This window comes from Phyllosticta capitalensis, assembly GCF_038381095.1.
Source record: "Phyllosticta capitalensis strain CBS 128856 chromosome Unknown BKA78scaffold_2, whole genome shotgun sequence".
Classification (NCBI taxonomy): domain Eukaryota; kingdom Fungi; phylum Ascomycota; class Dothideomycetes; order Botryosphaeriales; family Phyllostictaceae; genus Phyllosticta; species Phyllosticta capitalensis.
In genome coordinates this window covers 1273171-1293547 of record NW_027117440.1, presented here as the reverse complement: position 1 = coordinate 1293547, position 20377 = coordinate 1273171, and the positions used below count along the sequence as shown (strand labels likewise).

General features: G+C 52.8%; 5 protein-coding genes across 5 annotated transcripts; 3 read left to right on the top strand and 2 right to left on the bottom strand.

The window, feature by feature from the left end:
• Positions 1 to 2384: 2384 nt before the first annotated feature.
• BKA78DRAFT_305573 (uncharacterized protein) lies at positions 2385 to 3985 on the bottom strand. Its single transcript, XM_066887708.1, has 3 exons — positions 3821 to 3985; positions 2923 to 3771; positions 2385 to 2875 (listed from the first exon to the last, which is right to left on the bottom strand). The coding sequence occupies exons 1-3, from the start codon at positions 3848 to 3850 to the stop codon at positions 2567 to 2569; spliced, it is 1188 nt and encodes a 395-aa protein (XP_066747664.1). The 5' UTR covers positions 3851 to 3985; the 3' UTR covers positions 2385 to 2566.
• Positions 3986 to 4195: 210 nt separating this feature from the next.
• Positions 4196 to 5347, top strand: BKA78DRAFT_349787 (U6 snRNA phosphodiesterase Usb1; the record flags this gene model as incomplete). Its single annotated transcript, XM_066890862.1, has 2 exons — positions 4196 to 4472; positions 4593 to 5347. 2 exons carry the CDS (start codon positions 4196 to 4198, stop codon positions 5345 to 5347), a joined length of 1032 nt encoding a protein of 343 aa, XP_066747663.1.
• Positions 5348 to 10238: 4891 nt separating this feature from the next.
• On the top strand, positions 10239 to 14209 carry BKA78DRAFT_349786 (uncharacterized protein; the record flags this gene model as incomplete). The annotated part of the gene is made up of 4 exons (XM_066890861.1): positions 10239 to 10612; positions 11594 to 11825; positions 11878 to 12553; positions 13569 to 14209. The coding sequence occupies 4 exons, from the start codon at positions 10239 to 10241 to the stop codon at positions 14207 to 14209; spliced, it is 1923 nt and encodes a 640-aa protein (XP_066747662.1).
• A 318-nt stretch (positions 14210 to 14527) lies between these two features.
• BKA78DRAFT_349785 (uncharacterized protein) lies at positions 14528 to 15463 on the top strand (the record flags this gene model as incomplete). The annotated part of the gene is made up of 1 exon (XM_066890860.1): positions 14528 to 15463. One exon carries the CDS (start codon positions 14528 to 14530, stop codon positions 15461 to 15463), a length of 936 nt encoding a protein of 311 aa, XP_066747661.1.
• A 1510-nt stretch (positions 15464 to 16973) lies between these two features.
• On the bottom strand, positions 16974 to 18152 carry BKA78DRAFT_75539 (Ser-Thr-rich glycosyl-phosphatidyl-inositol-anchored membrane family-domain-containing protein). The gene is made up of 3 exons (XM_066893693.1): positions 17829 to 18152; positions 17654 to 17778; positions 16974 to 17518 (listed from the first exon to the last, which is right to left on the bottom strand). The coding sequence occupies exons 1-3, from the start codon at positions 17915 to 17917 to the stop codon at positions 17046 to 17048; spliced, it is 687 nt and encodes a 228-aa protein (XP_066747660.1). The 5' UTR covers positions 17918 to 18152; the 3' UTR covers positions 16974 to 17045.
• Between the last annotated feature and the right edge of the window lie 2225 nt (positions 18153 to 20377).

The following is a 20377-nucleotide window of genomic DNA, read 5'->3' as shown; positions in this document are numbered from 1 at the left end:
AAAGTGGTCACTTCTAGCTGTGAGACCCTTCGGAATCCCTTAATTTTATCTCGCAGAAGGTTTGTCGACTTCGAACTGAACATTAGTCCGAACCAGTTGAGCAGTAGCAACAGAAATTGGAGAGCTCTGATGGCGTCGAATAATGGTGATGAAATAAGGAAAGAATGATGCTCTGAGAACGAAGCTGGGGACAGTTGGACACTGAAGCAGGGGATAAACGCTCCGCAAAACGCACTCGGTTTTTGGATGCAGCAGGGCAAAGCGGAAAGAGTAAGGCGACAGTTAAGAGCTGTTGTATTCCTTCCAAAGCATGCCTTGGTTTCGCAGAAAGAAAGATGCCCAGGGGGTGCTTTTATACCTCTGCTGCCCAGTCATTACGGGATTAGTCCATTGGAGGATCTTCCAATTGGACGGACACACGTATCGCCCCTGAATTTGCAAGTGATCACATGCGGCCAGACCATCTGCGGCAAACTCCCCAAAGCTCCCTTTATAAGTGACGCGATCGTCTTTGATTTCTCTCCTCATCCTTCTCGTGTTTCACCCTCATCGACAACTCAGGCGCTGGCGGTTACTTGTTGCTTGGGCTTCCCTAGCTATACAACGGTTGAGATGATCCTTTGGGAGTCATTCTCTCAAACACGCGACTGTCCGCACCCGCGACAACTTCAAACAACGATGAACATTGACATTGACACATGTAGTTCAACTCAAACAAAGGATGAGATTGCACACCCGTGAAAACGAAGAGCTGCAGCGGCAGCGGTAAGGAAAGCCCACTGCAACAACGCAAAGGCCGAAGAAGTGAGAGGCTCTCCGTATGAAAGTGGACCGCCGTCCTGAAAGCTGGAAAGAGCAGTCACTTTTATACTCGCCTCCGGCAAACTAGTCCGAGCAGGCCAGACCACCTGATCGCTTCAATAAGACACGAGAAGACTGAGAAGAGACAAGCGCAGTTGATCCATGGGAGTGTCTTGCTCCTATAAAAGCCCACGCTCTCATCATGACTCTGCTTCCGTTATCAGTGAGCAGGGCATCTGCCACAAGATCCATCTGTCGTGGCCAGAGTTGCTAAGCTGAGTAAAGTGACGACTGTGTGGTCTTCTGGGGTTTTGGTGTCGTCAATTCTTCTCGTCCGGGCAAGTGCTTACCATCAGGCTGTTTCAAGCTCTGTTAAGCTGGGCTGCACCGTTCCTTGATGCCGGCGAGCATCAAGACGTAAATCGAAGTTTTCAGCAACAAGGGACACCAACCGGCGACGGCGGACAAGTTGGCATCCCCAGTAATAGCCGCAGGCGCGCTGAAAATAGCGAGCAGGCTGGTCCACGAGCAAGAAAAAGTTAAAAATGGGCATTTTTTTGGTGGCACTATCAAGTAGGATTCAAGAATGGATATTCGTTGCAGTCTTGGAGCAAGCGAGCCGCGCCTTTTTGTCCTCCCGGGCTCTGCGCTGTCGCGAACTGAACTCGACCACCTGATTGCTGCACGTGGAAGCTGAAGTGCGGAATCAGTAGCTGGTCGACATAGATGTTTGGCTATAAAAACCTACGATTCGACTGCCACTTCTCTGCTCGCTGCCTCTGTCGACGAGACATCTGCTGAACGAGTCAAGCCCACATACTTGACTTGATGGGAAGAATGACACTGTGTTGTTTTCCTGCCCTGTATCCTCTCTGGTTGTCTACCGAGAAGCCTGCTGTCAATGAGATCCAGTCAGCACTACGCCGTCAGCACTCTATTCCAACAGTGAATCGTTGCGTTGCGCGGCTCCATCACGACTCATCGAAGGCAAACAAGGAGATGATGGAGATTGCCGTCGACGAAGACAGAAAACAACAAGAATTACGTTGTTGAGAAAGAAGCCGCCGAAAGCTCTTGTCTGCACTCGGCGCACATATCGTGGTACAGAAAGCGCGAAAGTACGGAGGTACTTAAAGGGCCCGAAGGTGCAACACCGGCCCATCCCGCATCTTGTCACGGAATTTTCCTCAAAAACAAGGCGACGGACAAGATAAGATTATCTGCCCAGTAGCCCAGTCGCGTAACTGAGTCGAGGAATTGAGTTCGACTCGCCGGCAAATCGCAGCAGAGATGAATCGGCATCGGAGCGGATCTGCGGCCGTAAATTCCTTCTTCCATTCAAGCTCGGCATTGACGAATCGCATCGAGTCGCGAAAAGTGTGAATCAGATAAGGGCATCCAGGGACGGCTGACGACTCCATAACCTGATGTGCTGCTCTGTTGAGAGAAAAGGTGATCCACGCCGCATTGACGTCAGCGGCAGGCAGGAACACGATCCCTCTCGCTTGCATGGACAAGGCGATCGAGGAACCGAAGCAAGCATGATTGACGGGGCGGGCGCATGTGCATGACGAGCATGAGACGGCTGCCGTTGCAAAATATTCGTTGGTATTTCTGTCGTCACTTCGTAAGTCTATAGTACAGTACAATTTAGATGCCCCCTGATCCCAGAAAGAGAAGCCGTGAATGATCCCTATGCATACTCCAGAAAAAACACAGCCGTTGCTTGCTTTTCGATACAGCCAAAGGAAAGATCGCCCAGGGCTTAGACGGCAGCCTCAGCCTTCTTGTTTTTTCTCTTCAGGCTTCCGAAGCGTTTTCGTAGACCGGCAGTGATGTTCTTGCCGGTCGAGTTGCTGCGGTGCACTCCCTGCTCCCAATCGCGGTAACTGCTGGTGCTGCCGGTGCTGGGACCAGGATAGACGCCTTGGTACTCGACATGGCCGACCGTCTTGTTGCGCGGACGCGTCCTCATCTCAATGCCATCGCGGTCCTGGATCTTCATGCGCTTCATGGCCTCGTCAAGTGAGTACGATGGCTCCCCTTTACCCTTAATATCATCGGGATGGTACTCCTATCACAAGTCAGCTATAGCATTGAGTGAAAGCCATGGTTACTCACAATGCCGGGCCAGCGTCGGAAGTTGCCGCCGTTGTAAATCATCATGTCGTCACCTTCCTTGTAGTCGTACACGCGACCGAAGCGATCCTTGTGTCCAGGGGGAACGACTGCGACGCCGTCAATAGGACGATGCCTCTCCAAAGCATCTCTAATGTTTTCGGAGGGCGTTGCCTTGAGTGCCTCGGCATTGGATTCGGCAAGGGCAGCGACTGGACTGGTTTCCCACGAAGTGTTGCGGGCAAGAAGTGTAGCGTCATAGGGACCCTCGTGGTGATATCTGCTCATGATGGAATCCAGCTTGTCGATGGTGTCGGGGCCTGGAATGTGGCGCTTCTTAAGGTGGTGAGAGCGGTGGGCCTGCTTGTTCTCACGAGCCAACTGGTCCAGCGGGTGGGCAGACTTGTCTCCTGGGTAACGCTCGCGCAAAGAACTGCTGCGGCGCGGGCGTCCAGAGGGCATGCCGGGTGAGTGCGAGAAAGAGCTTCCACGACGTTGACGAGGAGACTTGGAGTAGGAATCAGCTCTCTCGCGGTGATGAGGGAAGCGCGATTGGCTGGGGCTAGCCGAGGAAGGGGGTGTGATGAAGTTGGAGCCTACGGAGCTGTGGCTGCCAACGCTTCCATGACTTCCACGACTTCCACGGCTGCCTCCATGGCCTCCATGAGAGCTTCCCGAGGACTTGCGGTAGGGGTTCCTGGAGGAAAAGGCATGCGAAGATCGACCAGAGCTAGGTGGAGAGGGGAGGTTGAGGGGCTCCGCAGGCGCAAAGGTGGAGCGAAAGTGGCTGCCAGGACCAGTCTCTTCGTTGGGCTCCGTCTCGACCAGCGGGTTGATTAGGTATTCTTGTGCCTGTGGGGTGTCAGTGCGACAAACGAGTGGAGTGACTGCGGATGCATACGGCTTTGCTGTCTGCTTGGTGTGGTTCCATGGTGGAGGATTGTGTATGTCAATGGGTAGAAGGTGTGGAATGTAGAGGGAGAGTTGAAGAAGAGGAGTACAAACGGACGGGCAGGGACGAGTTTTGATGCTTGTCGTTGGCGGTGCAGGCGCAGCAAAAGTCGTTGTAATCAGCGGGTGGGATGCGTCATGGGCAGTGACGTACCGCGGTGGGCTGGCCGTCGATCTAGCCCTTCCCCGCCAAAGAGGAACCCACCACGAGCCCACCCGACAAACTAACCGTCTAACGCTACTCTTCTTGTCCATCATCATCCTCCTCCCCTCGTCTCGTCATCCGCAACCGCTGCTTGCACCACCTCGCAACCTCAATCCGGCCATGGCCCTGGTCGCCTACTCAGACTCGGATTCCGATTCCGACCGCGCAAGCTCCCTCTCCCGTCCACCCGCCAAACGGCTGCGCCACCACCCGCCCGTCTCCAACCCTGAGCCTGAGCTGTCCCAGCGATCCTTGCCACCGTTGCCCGCCGCCTTCCACGACCTGTACGCAACCAGCACTCGCACTGCTACTCATGATGATCCCGCTCTCCACGCTGGTCGCAAGCGTGCCATTCCCCACATGGAAGGCCATTGGCCATCGCATCTCTCTCTAGAGTGTAAGTAAATCGACTTTGCGCGCTGCGGAGAGCTCCATTCGAGCTCCATTCGAGCTTCGTCACCCCGGCGGACCCTTCTCCGTTTTGAGAAAGACCCTTAGCTGACTGACTCGCCTCGAGGGCATCCCAATCCCTCAGAGTCATCAATTCTCTCAACCCTGCTCCAACGCGTCGAAGCTGCGACTTCAAACTTTACACGCCTCGCGTCAACCAAGTCGCCTGAACAGCACATTCACACGTTGCTACTCACTCCGCTATCCACTCGGGCTCCTCTGCATATATCGCTGAGTCGAACACTGCCTCTGCCAACCGAGAAACGCCAACCGTTCCTCGATGCCTTAACGTCCAGGATTCGCGGGAGCGGCGCGCGTCCTTTTGACGCGGCTTTTTCGGGCCTCAAGTGGGTGCCGAATTTTGACCGTTCGCGCTGGTTCCTCGTTCTCGGCGTCGAAAGGCCCGACGGTGACATTCTCAATAAGCTGCTTCTCGCAAGTAATCAGACCGCCAAAGCATTTGGCTATCCGAAGCTCTACAACCAGACCGCCAGAGGCCATGGCGACGGCGTTGACATGAGCGGAAGCTGGGGCTCGGCGGCTGGCGCGGATCAAGTCGACGGCAAGTCCCACAAGAACGATTTTGTGGCTTCCAAAGACGACCGGACCCATGCATTTCATGTCAGTCTGGCATGGAGTCTGGAGGCGCCACCGGACGGACTGTCCGACATTGCTGCCGAGAAGGACGTGAAGCAGTGGCTGGAGCAGGAGGTCGGTAAAATGACCGTTCGCTTCGACGTCGTCAAGGCAAAGGTTGGTAACGCGATCCATTCCATTGAACTTGCGCCAAAGCGACGAGAGGGAAAAGGTATCCTGGGGTAAAAGTGTCCAGATAAGATACGGCGCTTGGAACTGTGTTCCGCCTAGCGCGACATCACCAGGCAAGTCCCCAAAATAGTCGGTGTAGAGGAATTGAAGCGCCATGCGCCTAGGCAATGCGTGTGGAATGCATCAATGCCCGTCCATGTGCGCATCCATGTGATAGGCATGCGCGGTGACGACAAGACCATGAGGTAAGCTACTTTGTTCGCGATGATCACTTTTCTCTCTTTGAGCTTTGTCTGCATCCACAAGTATTCCCTTGATTTGGCAAGCTCCCGTCAAAGGAGACCAAACCACAGGAAGGTCATGCAAAGACCCAAAGGAAGCTTTCTACGTGCTTTGTTCCTGTTCTGCGTCCATGAGGGCTGTCCCATCAATTGCCCTCCTTTCTCATGGATTGATAGCATGTCAAATGTATAACGGCGATCTCCAATACGAAGCCAAGTCGCTCGACCAACCTGGTAAGGGTCTCTCCACTGATCCACACGTCACCTTCCCTGTCAATCAGCAACCACACTTCGCAGGAACAAGATGCACGCCTGGTTCCGCGCTGCAGGTGGTGGCTCTGCATGGACCATGTAGGTCATGTTCTTGGGACGTGCGACCGCAGACGTCACTTTTAATCTGGATTTCAGGGCAACATGGATCGGCACCTACTATATATAGCGCCATGGCGACTTGGCTTCTTTCTTGTCTCTCCACCGCGGGCCTGATTCTTGCTGTGCTCGACCTGCCACATCACCAGAAGAGAGAAGCTGTTTAGGGCCTTTGACTTCTCCGGCGCTGTGCGGACTTGGGGACTTCTCATCGTCGGCTTCCTGTTCCAGACACAGCCGCTACCACGAGGTTTCTCGGCATTGAAAGACAATGATGCCGAGTCCATTTAATTACCAAAGACGCCCAGCATTCTCTTGAACTGCGTCTCCGCCTTCTTCCATAGCCGGTGTCCGACGGACTCTTGGGCCTGGCGAAACCGAAATGGATTGACCAGCCCACGAAAACAAGAGTGGGAGAAGGTGGGACGGTTGGCTTCCAAGAGTCAATTCCAACAGTGAAACGGAAGATCAAAATGACATGAAACGAGAGCTGCTGTGTGGGAGAAGAATAAGAGGAGGATCGGGTTGACTTTCATAATCAACGCAGGCACTTCACGAGCTGGCTGGCTGGCGCGTGATTGCTGAACTAGCCTTACATGGACGCCATGTGCGATCCATGGTCTGTTGAATCTGGAGGTGTATAAAAGCCTCCGCCTCGCTTGACGGAAATATACCCTCTCCAGCGAGCTGCCTGCCCTGTGAAGAAGAGAAAGCACGTACGGCGGCGAGGACTTCTCTCTGTGCTGGGTCCGGCAAGCATGGTCTTGGCCGCGCCTGCATTCCAAAAATTCGACACTTGCTTCTTCCATACGGCAGAAGAATAATATGTAGTGTGATGGTGAGTTTCATCATTGGAACAAGAAACCTACTGAAGTCCTCTCGCATGGACCAGTACGTCTTTTCCGGTGCCGTCGGACTCGCGGGATGCGGGTTGTAAGAGGATTACCCGCGATATGACAACCGCAGAGTGTAAAGAAAGGTAGGCCATTGATTAGCCATGCAAGAAGGAAGCCGTCGGCTGTGCAGTCTACTCAGGGTGACAACAGGGCCTCAATTTATCGAGGAGCAGTGGAAAATCACGGAGGAGTCATCGATTCCTCCTCGTGATCTGCGTGGAGTATAAAAGCGCCGACTCGGTCACTACAAGCCCTGTCTTTTTCAAGTCGCGGCCTTCCTCTTTGAAGGGCGGCAGATCAGCAAAAGAAATGCGTCATGAAGAACTAACTGTGTGAGAAGTGGAAACAACTAGTGTGACTCTGCTTCTGGGCCGGGAGGAGCCCCGTCAATCTCGGAATACATGTTCGCAACCCACTTCGACACTGACGTGTAGCGCGACGGAGATACGTTGAAGGGCATCACTTTGGAAGACAAGGGTAGAGCGAGCTCGCAGTGTGCATGCGCAAGTTTCTCGGCCTGGTCGGCGTGCGCGGTCGCTGTGATGAACAGATTCGAGGTAAAGACGACCCACCAAGAGTATACGTGATTTGGACAGTGGTGTCCAAGTTGCTTGGGGAAAAGCTGACCAGAGTGTCAACGGCAGATGTGCCTGGAGCGATGTTTTGATACTTGAGGACAGCATCACGAGCGCAGCATTGCACATCTCGTGATCTACAAAGGGTATAAAAGTCCAAAATCCACTGCGAGACTCCTCTCACTCAACCAGTGCTGTCCACTCCGGACAGTGCAGACACGCCAGCCGAGTCAGACCACTCTTTGCGTCCCGGGCGAGCTTGAAAGGCGTTACACATTGCTCCTTGCACCTGAATTGTTAGGGAAACAACGTCGTCTTCTGCCCCGACAATGGCATGCAGCACTGCGGTTTAATGATGGTGAGTCCTGAGATTCATCAGAAATCACGGGATGCCCTTCGATCTTCTTCGATGTCTACCCTCATTCAGTCTTTCGCTTGCACCAAAAATTTGCGGCAAGGACAGGACCCCAAAAGAGGTATTTTCCCGTCTAAAAAGACCAAGCTCGCTGTGGGTCGCGAAGGAAATGGCAAGTACAGGGCTGGGTACTCGAATGCTCCTTGTGACCCTGCTTCCAAAAGCTAAAACGTCTAAGTCTTTAGAGAACAAGGTGTTTGATCACTCCCTGTGTACACATGTCTTGACTTCAAAATTTCGGTATAAGGGGATAAGTCGCTGATCGACTTTGTCCGAGTACACAACCACTGGGAGCATTCAAGCACCCGCCCCTGGAGGTCGAAATTTTCTTTGCGACTCACTCAGGCTTGTTTCGTTCTGAAAAGACGGGAGAGATTAAGATTCCTTCACAGCTGACAGTAAAGTGTAGACGCTCACAAGGCAAGCGCTCAGTCATTGTGTCGAGTATAAAGGCAGTGACTCGCTCACCAACAGACTTGCCGTCTCGAAGCCGCTTCCTACCCACGAGGAGGATCCGGGCAGAAATAAAAGACCACTCTTTCTCTCTTGCGACTCTGTTTTGCTGCCTTCCTTGCACGAAGTCATCTTGCGAAATTCAGGGGTCAGCCTCAAGCCCCTGGGTCTTGACAATGATCCGCGGCAATAACCAGAGATGGTGAAGAGTCCTACCACAAAACGATAAAGACACCAGACGCGCTGTCAAGAAAAATTCCGTCTCCCTCGCCGCTGATGGAAAATTCGCGGCGGAGACGGCTTTCCCAAAGAAGTGGTAGCTCCTCACACCCAGAATTGCAAGGAGTGGATGCCGGGTTGCAAGACTTGAAGCCGACGGCTCTTTGGACTGACCCAAGAGAACAAGAACGCTGTTGTTATAGTTGGAAAGTCGGGGTCACGACTTGAACATCTACGGCGGCTGGTCTCGTGACTTGCGCGGAGCTGCTGAGGTACAAAAGCGCCTTGACTTGCTCGCTCAAACACTACCTTTGCTGAATCACATCCTTGCCTTGAGCTGAGAGATTTTCTAATGGAGACGCTCTTCACTGCCCTTCTCTTTCTCGTCCGCTCTTGACAAGATATCAGTAATCTCCCGGCTCCGAGTCTTGTGTTTTCAGATTTGGAGTTTGTGAGTCTGTTACCCCTGTCAAGTGACGTGCGCCACTGCGAAGAGCCGATAATCGGCAACTTTGAAGTTCAATGATGATGTTCAATACTTAAATACGAGTTTTTCTGGCTGTTGTGCCTGTTTGCTCACCGGCGACAGTTGAAAGTTCCACCAGTGCAAATTGTCCGCTGGACTGATAAGCAGAAAGCCGGCTCTTTGTCTGGGCGAGCAGTGACCATTTAATTTCTGAGATGAAGCGTCGCTTGCTCATCTTTCAATTCGCTTCACACGCGCGCTGCGCTGAAAGCAAAGGAGCCCAAGACATTGACAGTGCCGCTTGATCAGCTGGTTTTTTGCCACGAACAGCTAGAAACCCTCGAAAACACAGGCCGGGAACGTTCTCCGGCGACATGCCACCTCTGGATAGATCTCAAATCAGATCGCTGTTCCCATCTACGCAACTTTCTGGACGAACAGGGCTCCGCGCTTGCATGACATGTCCACGTCGGCTATGAACTCCACACAGGATCCTGATCATGACTCTCGTTCAATCAGCCCTGCGAGGGACTTGACGCTCAGGCGGCTGCTTAGGCGGTTAATACTTGAGTAACACGTCTTTGTACTTGAAGTGCTTTCTGGAGTGGCTAGCCGAAGCGCACGGCGTAGGAGGACTTCCAAGCCTCAGAGATAAACCTGGGGTGGTACGGGAGGGTGCTTGTGTTTCTAGTCGCCGGTAAGTGCAACTCTTTCTTCGGCTCGCAACTCAAGTAGTCGTGAACGATTCTCGGACAGTTCTTGCAGCCGCACTTGACTTCCTGCCTTCAGTGATAAAAGGACGCCAACTTGATCTTCGCCGCTCTTCCTCTATCTTTCACCTCAACACCAAGCACCATCATCTCTCAGACCTAATGTGAACGACCAGACGGACCTGGGTCATATATCAGCCTTCCAACCTTCATCAAAGGTTAGACGATCTACCTCTCTCGCTACTCCACGCCTCTACGGGACTTCTCATTGCCTCATTCGCCAACCTCACCTCCTTTCGCACCAGAACCACCGCCGTCAGCATCCCTATCTCGGCCAGAGCCTCACACTAGCTAGTCGGAGGTCGTCTGTCAGCATCTGGCAATCAATCGTCAACCCACAGCGACAAGTTTCACTCTCAAGTACAAGCAGCGATGTAAACTGCCAGCGGAACAAAGATTCCGAAGCTCAAGGGCGACAGGAACTTCGAACAGTGGGAAAAAGCTATCACGGAAGCTCTTATGAAGCTTCACCTGTGGGGTTTCGTCAGCGGGCAAATAGAAATGCCCGAGCAGCTCAGATTCACTTCACTCAACGACATGGAATACCCGGAATGTATGACGCTTGAATGCGAGTTGTCAAAATGGAGACAACTCGACAACGAGGCGATCAAGCTGATCACCAACACGCTTCCTGGATGGATGGCCAACTTGTTGAGCCCTGAGCAACGGGCGACGTCCAAGGCTCTCTTTGACGAGTTGCAGGCACGCTACGGAAAACATGATGACGATGAGACGATGGAGGACTGGTTGGATCTGTTCTGGGACGGCTCGGCCGACATGTCTGACTTTCTCGACGAATGGACCAAGAGGCTTGCGAAATGCTTGGAAGCTGGTATCGTCATCTCTGAAGTCTGGCAGATCTATCAGCTCGCCTGGTCAGTCAAAGGAGCAAGGAATGCTGAGGTTAATACTTGGGCGTCTCAAGTCCTTAGGGACCTTGAGGAAGATAAGGTTTCGCCTCTCCATGTTTTGCTTGCGGAATTGATCAGCATCACCGAAGAAGAGGCTTGAAATCGGCAAACGACCGCAGTATCCAAGGAGGACCAGAACAATTCGGAGTGCGCAAGAATAGAACGGGCCGAATCCCAAGGACATGACGACATCTTTATTCGGTCTGCACAAAAACTCTGCCCGGAAACACTACGTGTGGTAGTCGACATTGGAGCCTCCATCATGAATTCTTAAAGACACAAAAGCCAGTCAAGTCAAGGATAGGAAAGGGCCGAGCATGGAGTGGAGAGATAACATACCGGAAGAATGATTTGAAGTGGCCCAAGGGGCCCCAGTGGATTGAACGGCCATGGATAGGGCGTCAAAAGTTTGCATACCTAAATGGAATCTCCAGATATTTGAACAAAGCATACCCTCCTCAACTTTGACAATACTAGTGTGCTACTACGCTGTGATGGTGTTAATTTCAGCTTTCTTTCATGGAGATGGATGCATGATGGGCCAGTGTAGCGGGAAGGCAAACCCGTGAAATCGTTCGGTATCTCATCCAGAGGATCAACCAGGGCAAGTGCGGATTTGAAGACTGGTGCTGCATGGATGTGGATTGCGCGTTGGTCGTGATGAGCAAGTGCGTTGAGGTCACTCCCGCTTTCCACACACCATAACACCCACATCTTTCGCCCACAAACCGTTTCGAATTTGGTGAATCGCAGCTTGGCTCTCTTCAAAATCAGCGGCTACGGCGCACCAGCATCACTGCTCTTCTCGCCGCCATCGCTGCGGTCTTCTTCAATCAGCCACCACTTCAGCCTCAAGTCGCTGGTAAACCTGTACATGTCTCGTTGGAACGCCGTTCACGTCTCGCTGCAAGGACCGTAAACTTCGCACCACTGAGCTTTCGGCAGCATCAACCTCCCTCTCAATGAAGCTGTCGTCGAAATCAATCAGAGCCACAGCCTCAACGCCGACACCTTACCAGAGGATCGCTCATTGGGCAAAAACAGGTCGCCGACAGTAGCCCTCTCGACTTCGTCATCTCCGCCCGCTTTTTTGGTCGTCAGAATCAATCCAACCTCCGTGTACAAGCTTGGTGCCCACCTGAAAGATCATACACCGCACGCCATCACCTTGGAGACAGTAAGTATCCCTTCATTTGTCGTTGTGATATCCTAACAAATCGTGGATATAGCCGCAACCTCCTCTTCGTATCGACACTTGCCTCGAAGAAGTACCCATTGCGCACCACAAATCTACGTCGACCATGCCAAAAACGAGCATCACTGAGAAGAATGACGTGGAGCGGAAGTCCTGGACGAGCATTAGCCGCATTTTCTCTCTTCGCAGCGGCTTGGGAAGCCTTCGCAACAGCCTCCGTGGCAGCGTCTACGGCAGTCTTCATACCAATGACGATGGAAGCGTCAAGGAAAGTGGCAGCGTCAAGACTAAGGCCGAGAAGAAACACACTGACAATGAGGCCATGATATTCACGCCCGACAGGATGGTGCTGGCATCTGAAGAGCAGCGACTGCCTTTGACCAGGAAGGAGCTCGAAGAAAACCCCAAGAAGGTCGAGCAGAAGAAGGCAAAGAAGGAGGAGAAGGCTAAGAAGAACGAGGAGAAGGCGACCAAGAAGGCCAAGAAGAAGGAAGAGAAGGCTGAGAAGAAGAAGGGTAAGGTGAGTGAGAAGGAGGAGAAGTGGGCGAAGAAGTCTCGGATGTTTCAGGAAGGCCTCAAGAGAATGGAACAGGAGAGGGTGAAGAAGAAGGAGGAGAGAACGAAGACTAAGGAGGAGAAGGCGAGGAGAATCTCCATGACTAAGGACAAGGGCCGCGAGGTGGAGCGTCTGCCGCCGACGCAGCAAGAAAGTAAAGCTCCAGAACCTAAAGCCCGTTGTCGGACAGCAGCATCAGGAGCATGTCGATGCAGACGATGTGGAAGATGTGGAAGAGAGGGACAGGCCAAGGGCAAGCGCGAGGGCAAGAGCACGCAGCTCTTGTTTCTGGCGTCAAGTTCTTGAGCCTCGCATGCAGTAAGTACGAAGAATGGAAAGCGACAAAAACGGTCTCTTGATAGGATGAGTCGCAAAAGTAATGATAACCCCGAGGTGTGCCGGATTGCTTGAATGCTCTCTGTAGCTGTTCTTTCACGAGCTTAAACGTCCACGTCGTTGGATGGCAAGACGCTTGAATGCTCCCTGTGTACAGGACATACCTTTTGACTTGATAATTTGGATTCTAGCTTTGCGCTAAGAAACCTTTTGGAGTTCGTATTTCTCTCGTCCTCCGCGCAGCATGGAATGAAATTGTAACTGGGAGTTTGGTTCAGCAGCACAAAAGGGGGCCTGGAGGCATGTCATTCCGAAAGAGACCTAGCGATCCTGTCAATAGCATACAATTGAGCATATGCCCTCGCATGGAGTTTCTACTTACCAACTTTGTTGACGAGACTTTTGGACAAAAGCCACCGCAACTTCTCTCGCGGTCTTGTAGAGGGAGCAGTGGTCACGCTGAAGAGACAGCGACTCTGATTTTCGCAAATTTAGATCCCGATATTGTCATGGTGTCAGAAAGAGGTAGGTGGATGAACGATTTTGGGGTTCGGGTGTCCAGGTTTGTTGCGCTTGACATAAGTAAACTTACCACATGGAATCTCAATCTCTCGAGAAAACTTCAGACCCAAGCAACGACACACAACTCAGCCAGACGCCAATAACGCTTGATCGCATCCTGGAAACATTGTGTCCTCTGCGCGCAGCCATCCGACAGCGCTTATTCGCCCATTTCCCATCTCTGCCATCTCCACCACACGCCTGAGCCAAAAGCGCAATCTGGACCACACGAGCTATGTCCATCACGTCTCGCAACTACCCGAGGCTGCAAGGCGCCCACAACTTCGGAGCTTGGAGGCAATGCATGGAACACCTGCTCAGAAGAGCCAAACTCTGGGACCACGTCAATGACCATACCCCTCCGCCGAAGCAGCCCGGTCCTTCCGCGTACGACAGCTTCCCCGAATTTGAGGAAGCCTGCAAACCATACGACGAGTGGCATAAGACGGAGCAAAAGGTCGAGAGATTGGTCCGCATGTCCGTGGGATTTCCCGGTGGCATCAGGCCAGGACTGACCGCTCATGCGATTTGGAGCGGCCTGGTTGGGTTTTACGGACAACAGTGGGATGGCATCCATTTTCCATCCTTTCTTGAGGATTGGCATGCCGCTATGATGAAGTTTCGCAGCACCAGAGTCGGAATTGACGAGAGAGATAAGATCCAGACCTTTGTCAACATCGTCAAAAAATGCGGCAACAGTCGATTCGAGGATTGGGCCACCCAGGCATTGAGCGACAAGCAAAGCAGGCGCATGTACGCAATGAAACTCCCGCAGCTGAATGAAATCGAGGATGGGCTCGAAATTCTCTGGGAAAGCGAGAGGCACAAGTGGAGGGATGGAGCGGGGAGAATTGGAGGAGGATCGTGTTGCTTGCAGGCTGAAGGACCATATCGCGAGCCAGTACCGTGGTGAGTAGACCAACGAGTGTCGAAGTGCTGATGCAGAGGATCATCGGGGTTTTGAGCGAGATCTACGGCCACCAGTGACCTGCACTTATGACTTAAAATGCGCCACAAAAGTGGAGACCTGGAAACACCGAGAACTTCTCAGCAAGAAGTCGATAAGAGCACCCCAGATTCCACGTCGTGGATAAGGCTGGCTGCTTGGATTGGCACAACAAGACGACAGGCCTACGCAAGATCCATTGTTCGACGCAGCCAAAACCGTTTCCGCTGTGTCCGCCACCAACTCCAGCCTCGATCTCGACCGGAATTCAAACGTGACGCCATCATGCGGAAATACTATGGCGAAAAACTGGCAGGCTCAGGAAACTTCAGGACGTGGAAGCGAAAGCTGGAAAACAAACTAAGCGCGTACGGTCTCTTAGAGCATGTCAAAAGCAACAAGGGTCCCCTGGACCTACGCGATCCATCCTTGGACGACACCGAGGATCTAAATTGGATCATCGACTGGGGGACCATGGAGAACAGAGCCAAGAACATGATCAGACGCTCCCTTTCCATTACCGCCTACGAAGGGGAATACTCGACGACAGCCCATGGCCTTTTCAATAGCATTGTTGAGCATTACGAGAAAATTCCTGTCAACAAGTACGTACTGCTTCAAAGATGGCAAGGGCTACAGTGGGACGGCACCGGGCTCTCGAAATTCCTGCGCGAGTGGTACACCGCACTGGCAAACTGTATCGACGGAGGGATCCCAATCGCCGAGGAGGTCAAAGTTTTGACGTTTGTCAACATGGTCTGTAACTGCGGCAACACCACGTATGAGACGTGGGCAAGGGTGAAGATTGCGTTTAATGACGAGAAGGAGCTTCAGGAGCTTTCTGAAGTCACCAGAGAGCTGCACAGTCAATGGTGCAGCGACAGGGGCAGAAGGCTGGAGCTGGAGGAGGACAAGGACAAATGTGGTGTTTGCAGCATCAAGGGACACACGCCGAGCTCATGCTGGCATTTGCATCCCGAACTCGGCCCTCGGCGGTTTCGACCAAGAAAGGGGCTTGTCCGCGCCTTCAAGGAGAGGATAGGAATTGAAGATGAAGACGACGGGAAAGATCCCGAGGACCAGAAAGAGCATGAAGCGATGCTTGACGAAAAGGAGGATCGGCTCAGGCGGCAACAGTATTTTCAAGTACTCCAGGACTTGAAAAATACCGGAAGAACTCACATAACCAACAACGTCGCATCAATGGCAATCAGCGTCTGATGTGAATGTCGAATCAAGAATCTTGGAGCGTGGACTCAATGGCAACTGGAAATAATTAGTCTAAAATCAAGTTAATTTTCAAATGTCGTCCCAGCTCTGTATCTTGCGTGACCATCGAAAGAAGTAGGAATGACTGACCTTGGAGGCAACCAGACCAAAGCCTCGTGCGCCGTCAACCCATAATCCCTCCACACTTGACTCTTGTGACCCTCTGGTTTACATAGTCCGGTGTCGAATAGGTGCCTGCGCTGGTTGACTGCCATCGCTGACGATCTTGTGCAAAGGAAACCGAAAGCCGAACTGGCGTGAAAGAGCCGTGTTCCACAACGACACAGGTAGCGAAAAAATGTCAGCACAAAGATTCAGTGTTTTTAAAATTTGGCAAAATGGGATCGAATCGCAAAACGGCGAAGCTCGAAATCGCAGCTACAGGAAGCATTCGAGCACCCGGCCCCGAAGTCAACATCTTCGGAAGCCCACTGCCATGTGTGCAACGAGAGGCATTCAAGTGCCCTGGATCGCGCACAATGCGCCTGGATTGCATACCAACTGGAACGGTGCTGTCGATCATGCGATGAACACAATGAAAAGTCGCGTTTAGGGGTGGATGTGGTCGACGTTTGCTTGGAAGAAGTCGGATGGCTGGGAGCTGGATGAAGCCGCGCTAAGCCAGAGAAAGCTAGGCCAACCTGCTGCGACGAATCAGCGCCCGCGCCCGCAACATCGAACGTAGCAAAACTCCGGCTGCAGGTTACCAAGGTGCCTCGGTGGAAAGCAAAAGGACAGGCAAGACCAAATTCCTGTTGACCACCCAAAAACTGCCAGCGACAATAATAGAACATCTCCATCAACTCATTGGCTTGTGTGCATATGAAGACTCTCTGGTATGTATTCCCTCTCATATTCCATTTCTTTTGACCAACGGAGCTTCTTTTCCGCTTCAGAATGGCGCTCATTGACAGCGCATCCCTGCTGCGGCTACCTGCGCGTCATCCAGGGCGTTTGACATGCTTTTCTTCAAATACATGGACAGACTTTGGAAAATGTAGCAGCATTATTACCGACCTGGAACTAGAAGTATGCAATGTCGCTGTGTTATTCTTTTTCATCTTTTCTCTTCCCACCATCGCTCCTCTCCTCTCCGACGGCAAAACTATCTCTCCTCCAATCATATCCACCCAAGCATCATGACCAACGCCGATATCATACAGGATAGATTCGTACAGTGCAAAAGGTTTCGAAAAAAGCATCAGACTTCCGCACCGCCGCGTCGAATCACACCGCATCGCATCGGGGTATCAGTACAAAGGTTGTCTGTCCCACCCTTTGCCTCCGCGTCTGTTTTCAAGCAAAGCGTGGAACAAGCCCAACATCAAAAGAAACGACCAAGAGTCGTAGAACCAAGAAACGTCAAAATGACAAAAGGAGGTTGCGTGTGAAATGGATGATGGCGCGCGTCTCACGACTCGTCATGGAAAAGAAGCAAAGTGAAAAGGGGCAGACATCCATTGCGGATAGGCATGCCCTGAAACCGAAAACCACAAAATGTCGCTCCGCTCATCCGAACAACACCTATCATCCTCTACCACATGGCGGCAACGAATCCGGCGGCAGCAACGACGAAAGCAGCGACGCCGCCGCGGGCAATGGAGCTTGCACCGCTAGTGGGAGCCGAACCGGTTGGTGAGCTAGCGGCGTTGCTCTCGCTGGCGCTGGCGCTAGACTTGGAGGCAGTTGCTGTGCTCATCGTGCTGCTGGCGGAACCAGACTTGGTTGCCGAGGCTGAAGCAGTAGACGAGACATCCAGCGCGGTGACGGAGGCATCAGTCTTGGACGACTTGCCGGCCGAAGACGTCTTGGCGGCAGACTCCGTGGACGAGGCAGCGGCAGATGAGGAAGCGGCGCTGACGACGACGGTGCTCTCAATCGTAAAGTAGGGGTAGAAGTTGGTCTCGGAAGTGTCGTCATCGTTGATGATTTCAACGGTGTAATCGGTACCACGGACAGTGTTGGAGGGCACGCTCCAGGTGTAGGAACCGTCGTTGGGAATGTTGGCTGCAGGGCCGTTAGAACAATCCTTGGAATCAAGGGTGTTTGTGTTACGACGGAAGCGGAAAAGAGTGTGGGGGAAGCAAGGGGGTGGGGCAGGAATGTCAACGCATGATCTAAAGTAAACACTAAACAACATACCGGCAATGGTTGTGCCCGAGCCCAGGTTGCTGCTCGCGCCTTGGCGCAGCTTCAGGGTGACCGTCTTGCCTGCGGTGGGGGTCCACTGAAGTGTGGTGTCCTTTCCAGCAGTGGGGTTGAAGCCGCTGAAAGACATGATCAGCAAAGAGAACTCGCGGAGATCTTTGAAACTTACCTCGTGGCCACAATGAAGGCGTTCTCAGCTGCGGCGGCCAGGGCCGTAAGGCCGGCAAAGACGAGAGGGATGGCGGACGAGTAACGCATCTTGTTATAGTTGGAGGAGTGGAATTTGGAGAGTAGGTAGGTTTGCAGTGAAGTAGGCAAAAAGCCAAAAGCCGGGGACCACGGTGGTGATGTATAAATTATGGCGAGGTAGGGTAGTAGTGGTACCGTGCCACACCGAACACAGAGCAGCTGGTCTGAGCAAATGAACGAGTGACGACAGGGTGGAGTATTGGACCGTTGAATGATTGGCGCGACGAATGCTCCTACTGAGGAAGTACAGTTTCTGCACGAGGAAAAGAGCGACAAGTGTAGGATTGGAGCTAACCAGCAAAGGGGAACAGAGAGTGTTCGAAGGAGCGGATTTGCGGAGAGAGGGCGGCGGAGGTGCAAACGGAAAGAGGTCGAGTCGGAGAGCAGAGCGGAGGACTTTGTAGTTTAGCCAGTGATTCCTGGGCACAGTGATCGACGCAAGGATTCAAGAGGTTAGAAGGTGGGCGATTGGGAAATTGGATGCGCGCGATAGAGCCTCGACCTGCTGTTTATCCCCCCATCGTTGCCGGGCATGCCGGCTGTCTCCATCCGCCGAGGGATGCCTTGTACTTCGCAGGCTGCGTTGCGCCTTCCTTCTTCAGCTCCTTCTTTCTTCTTCTTCACGCTCCCGCAAGACGTGTGGATGACAGGCGCCCGTGTGCGGTTGCCGGCATCACGCGCCAGTCGTGTGCCTTGCAAGGCAGGGAATGGAAAAGGGGCCAGGGCATTTCACATCACACCCCGACCTTACGTCCGTCTAATGAGTACCTCTCCCCAACGGCCGGCCGCCTTCTCGCCGCGACCGTGGCGCATTATTGTCGCCGTGGCTTGGTAGCAACGGGCCCCAAGCGTTGAGCCGCATCGTGGTGTCCTGAAGGGTTGTTTGATTTTCATTTGCTCTTGGCCCAAAAGTTTACTCGAGGCGAGCCGGCGGTGCACTTTCGGCAACGCCCGGCCAGGGCTCAAGGGGTAAACCGAACAGATGCTGACCTCGGCGGCGGACTTTTCCGCCCAACTCACACGATTCGAACAACAAAGTTTGTGTTAAACTCGAAAAATTTGATTCAAGCTTCTTTGCAGTGCTTGCACGAGTTGCAGATACAGCAGATTGCGGAGGATGCGCGCGACGCTCGTATCGGCGGCTGCTTGAGTTTTGCGCCATCGGTGCGCCTCGACTTGTCCCGCAGTACACCCGCCTTGAGTCCAGGCCACCATTCAGATCCGCGCAGACCTCAGGCTGATCGCACGTCGACAACCACCATTTCACCAGTGCTGCCTTCCGCTGTAGGCAAGAACCAGCGAACACCTCCGGCTCTCGGAGATAATTAAGGCCTGCGACTCAGACCGCTCGACTGCCCCGGGTATTCGGGTTTTGTTGCTGGGTTTTGTTGCTGGGTTTTGTTGATCAAAGCGCAACAACGCCGCGGGATCCAAGGGTCCCGGCCATTGACAACTGTTTTTCAGCCTCTTGACAATAGTTGGATGGCGAGGTCACTGCATTATCGAACGGTGGAAAGAGGGATGGGCCGTCTGGGCTATTTGAAATCGAGCTCAGCCTTTGCTCATGTTGATTTCTGGACTTGAGGCTGTTGCCGCGCTTTGAAGCACTCTCGCCGTCTCTTCAATGTCTCGCCGGAAAGTCAAACGTCGCATGATGGCGCTGCGCGGCGCTGCGCGAAACGAAGCGAAACGCTGCAACTTCTGACAAGATGCGAACTCTTCCAGATCTTTTCTCGAAAATGTGCGGCCCGTCCCGCCATTCCGCAATCGTATCGTTGGACATGGTTTTGCCACTGCGCCAAAGTGACAACCTTAGAGGCAATGGATCGGCAATGAGCTAAAGAAATGAGCTTGGTAGCGGGTGCAAAAGTATGAGCGAAATGGTCTTCGAGATCTCCCAGCGGCACACCAAAGGATGTGGATATGATGTGATCATGTTCCCTTTCCATGGTTAGCAGCGCAACTTGGACTTCTTTCAAATTGAGAGCAAGCGAGCCATGTCACCAGCTGATGAAGGGTGTTCATTTCACTCCAAGCCGCCTCCATTGGACACGCGTGACGACAACGCGCGTTGTGTAGCTGCGCTTGAAAGATTGTCCGTCCAGAAGTGCGGTTGGAAGACTGCTGAGTGACCCAACTGGGCTGATTTCAGCGTAGGTATTCAACCCAAAGTGGTATTCAATGAATGAAAGATCTGTTTGAGCGACATTAAGCGCAGTCATGTTTCGCATTTGAAAGACAAACAGTTGGAGACGGGTGGGCCGCATGATAGTGGAACGCTGTCGACGTCTTTGTTTCGAAGCGATCCCGCTGCATAAGGATATTTGAAGACTGAGAAATGAGGAGAAGAGGCAGATTCCAAAAAGAGTGTCGTGAGAACTGACAATGGAGATGGAGGATCTGTCACTATGGATGCCCAACAAAGCTAGTCTATATCAAGGCAAGTAAGCGAAAAGTATGATGAGTAAG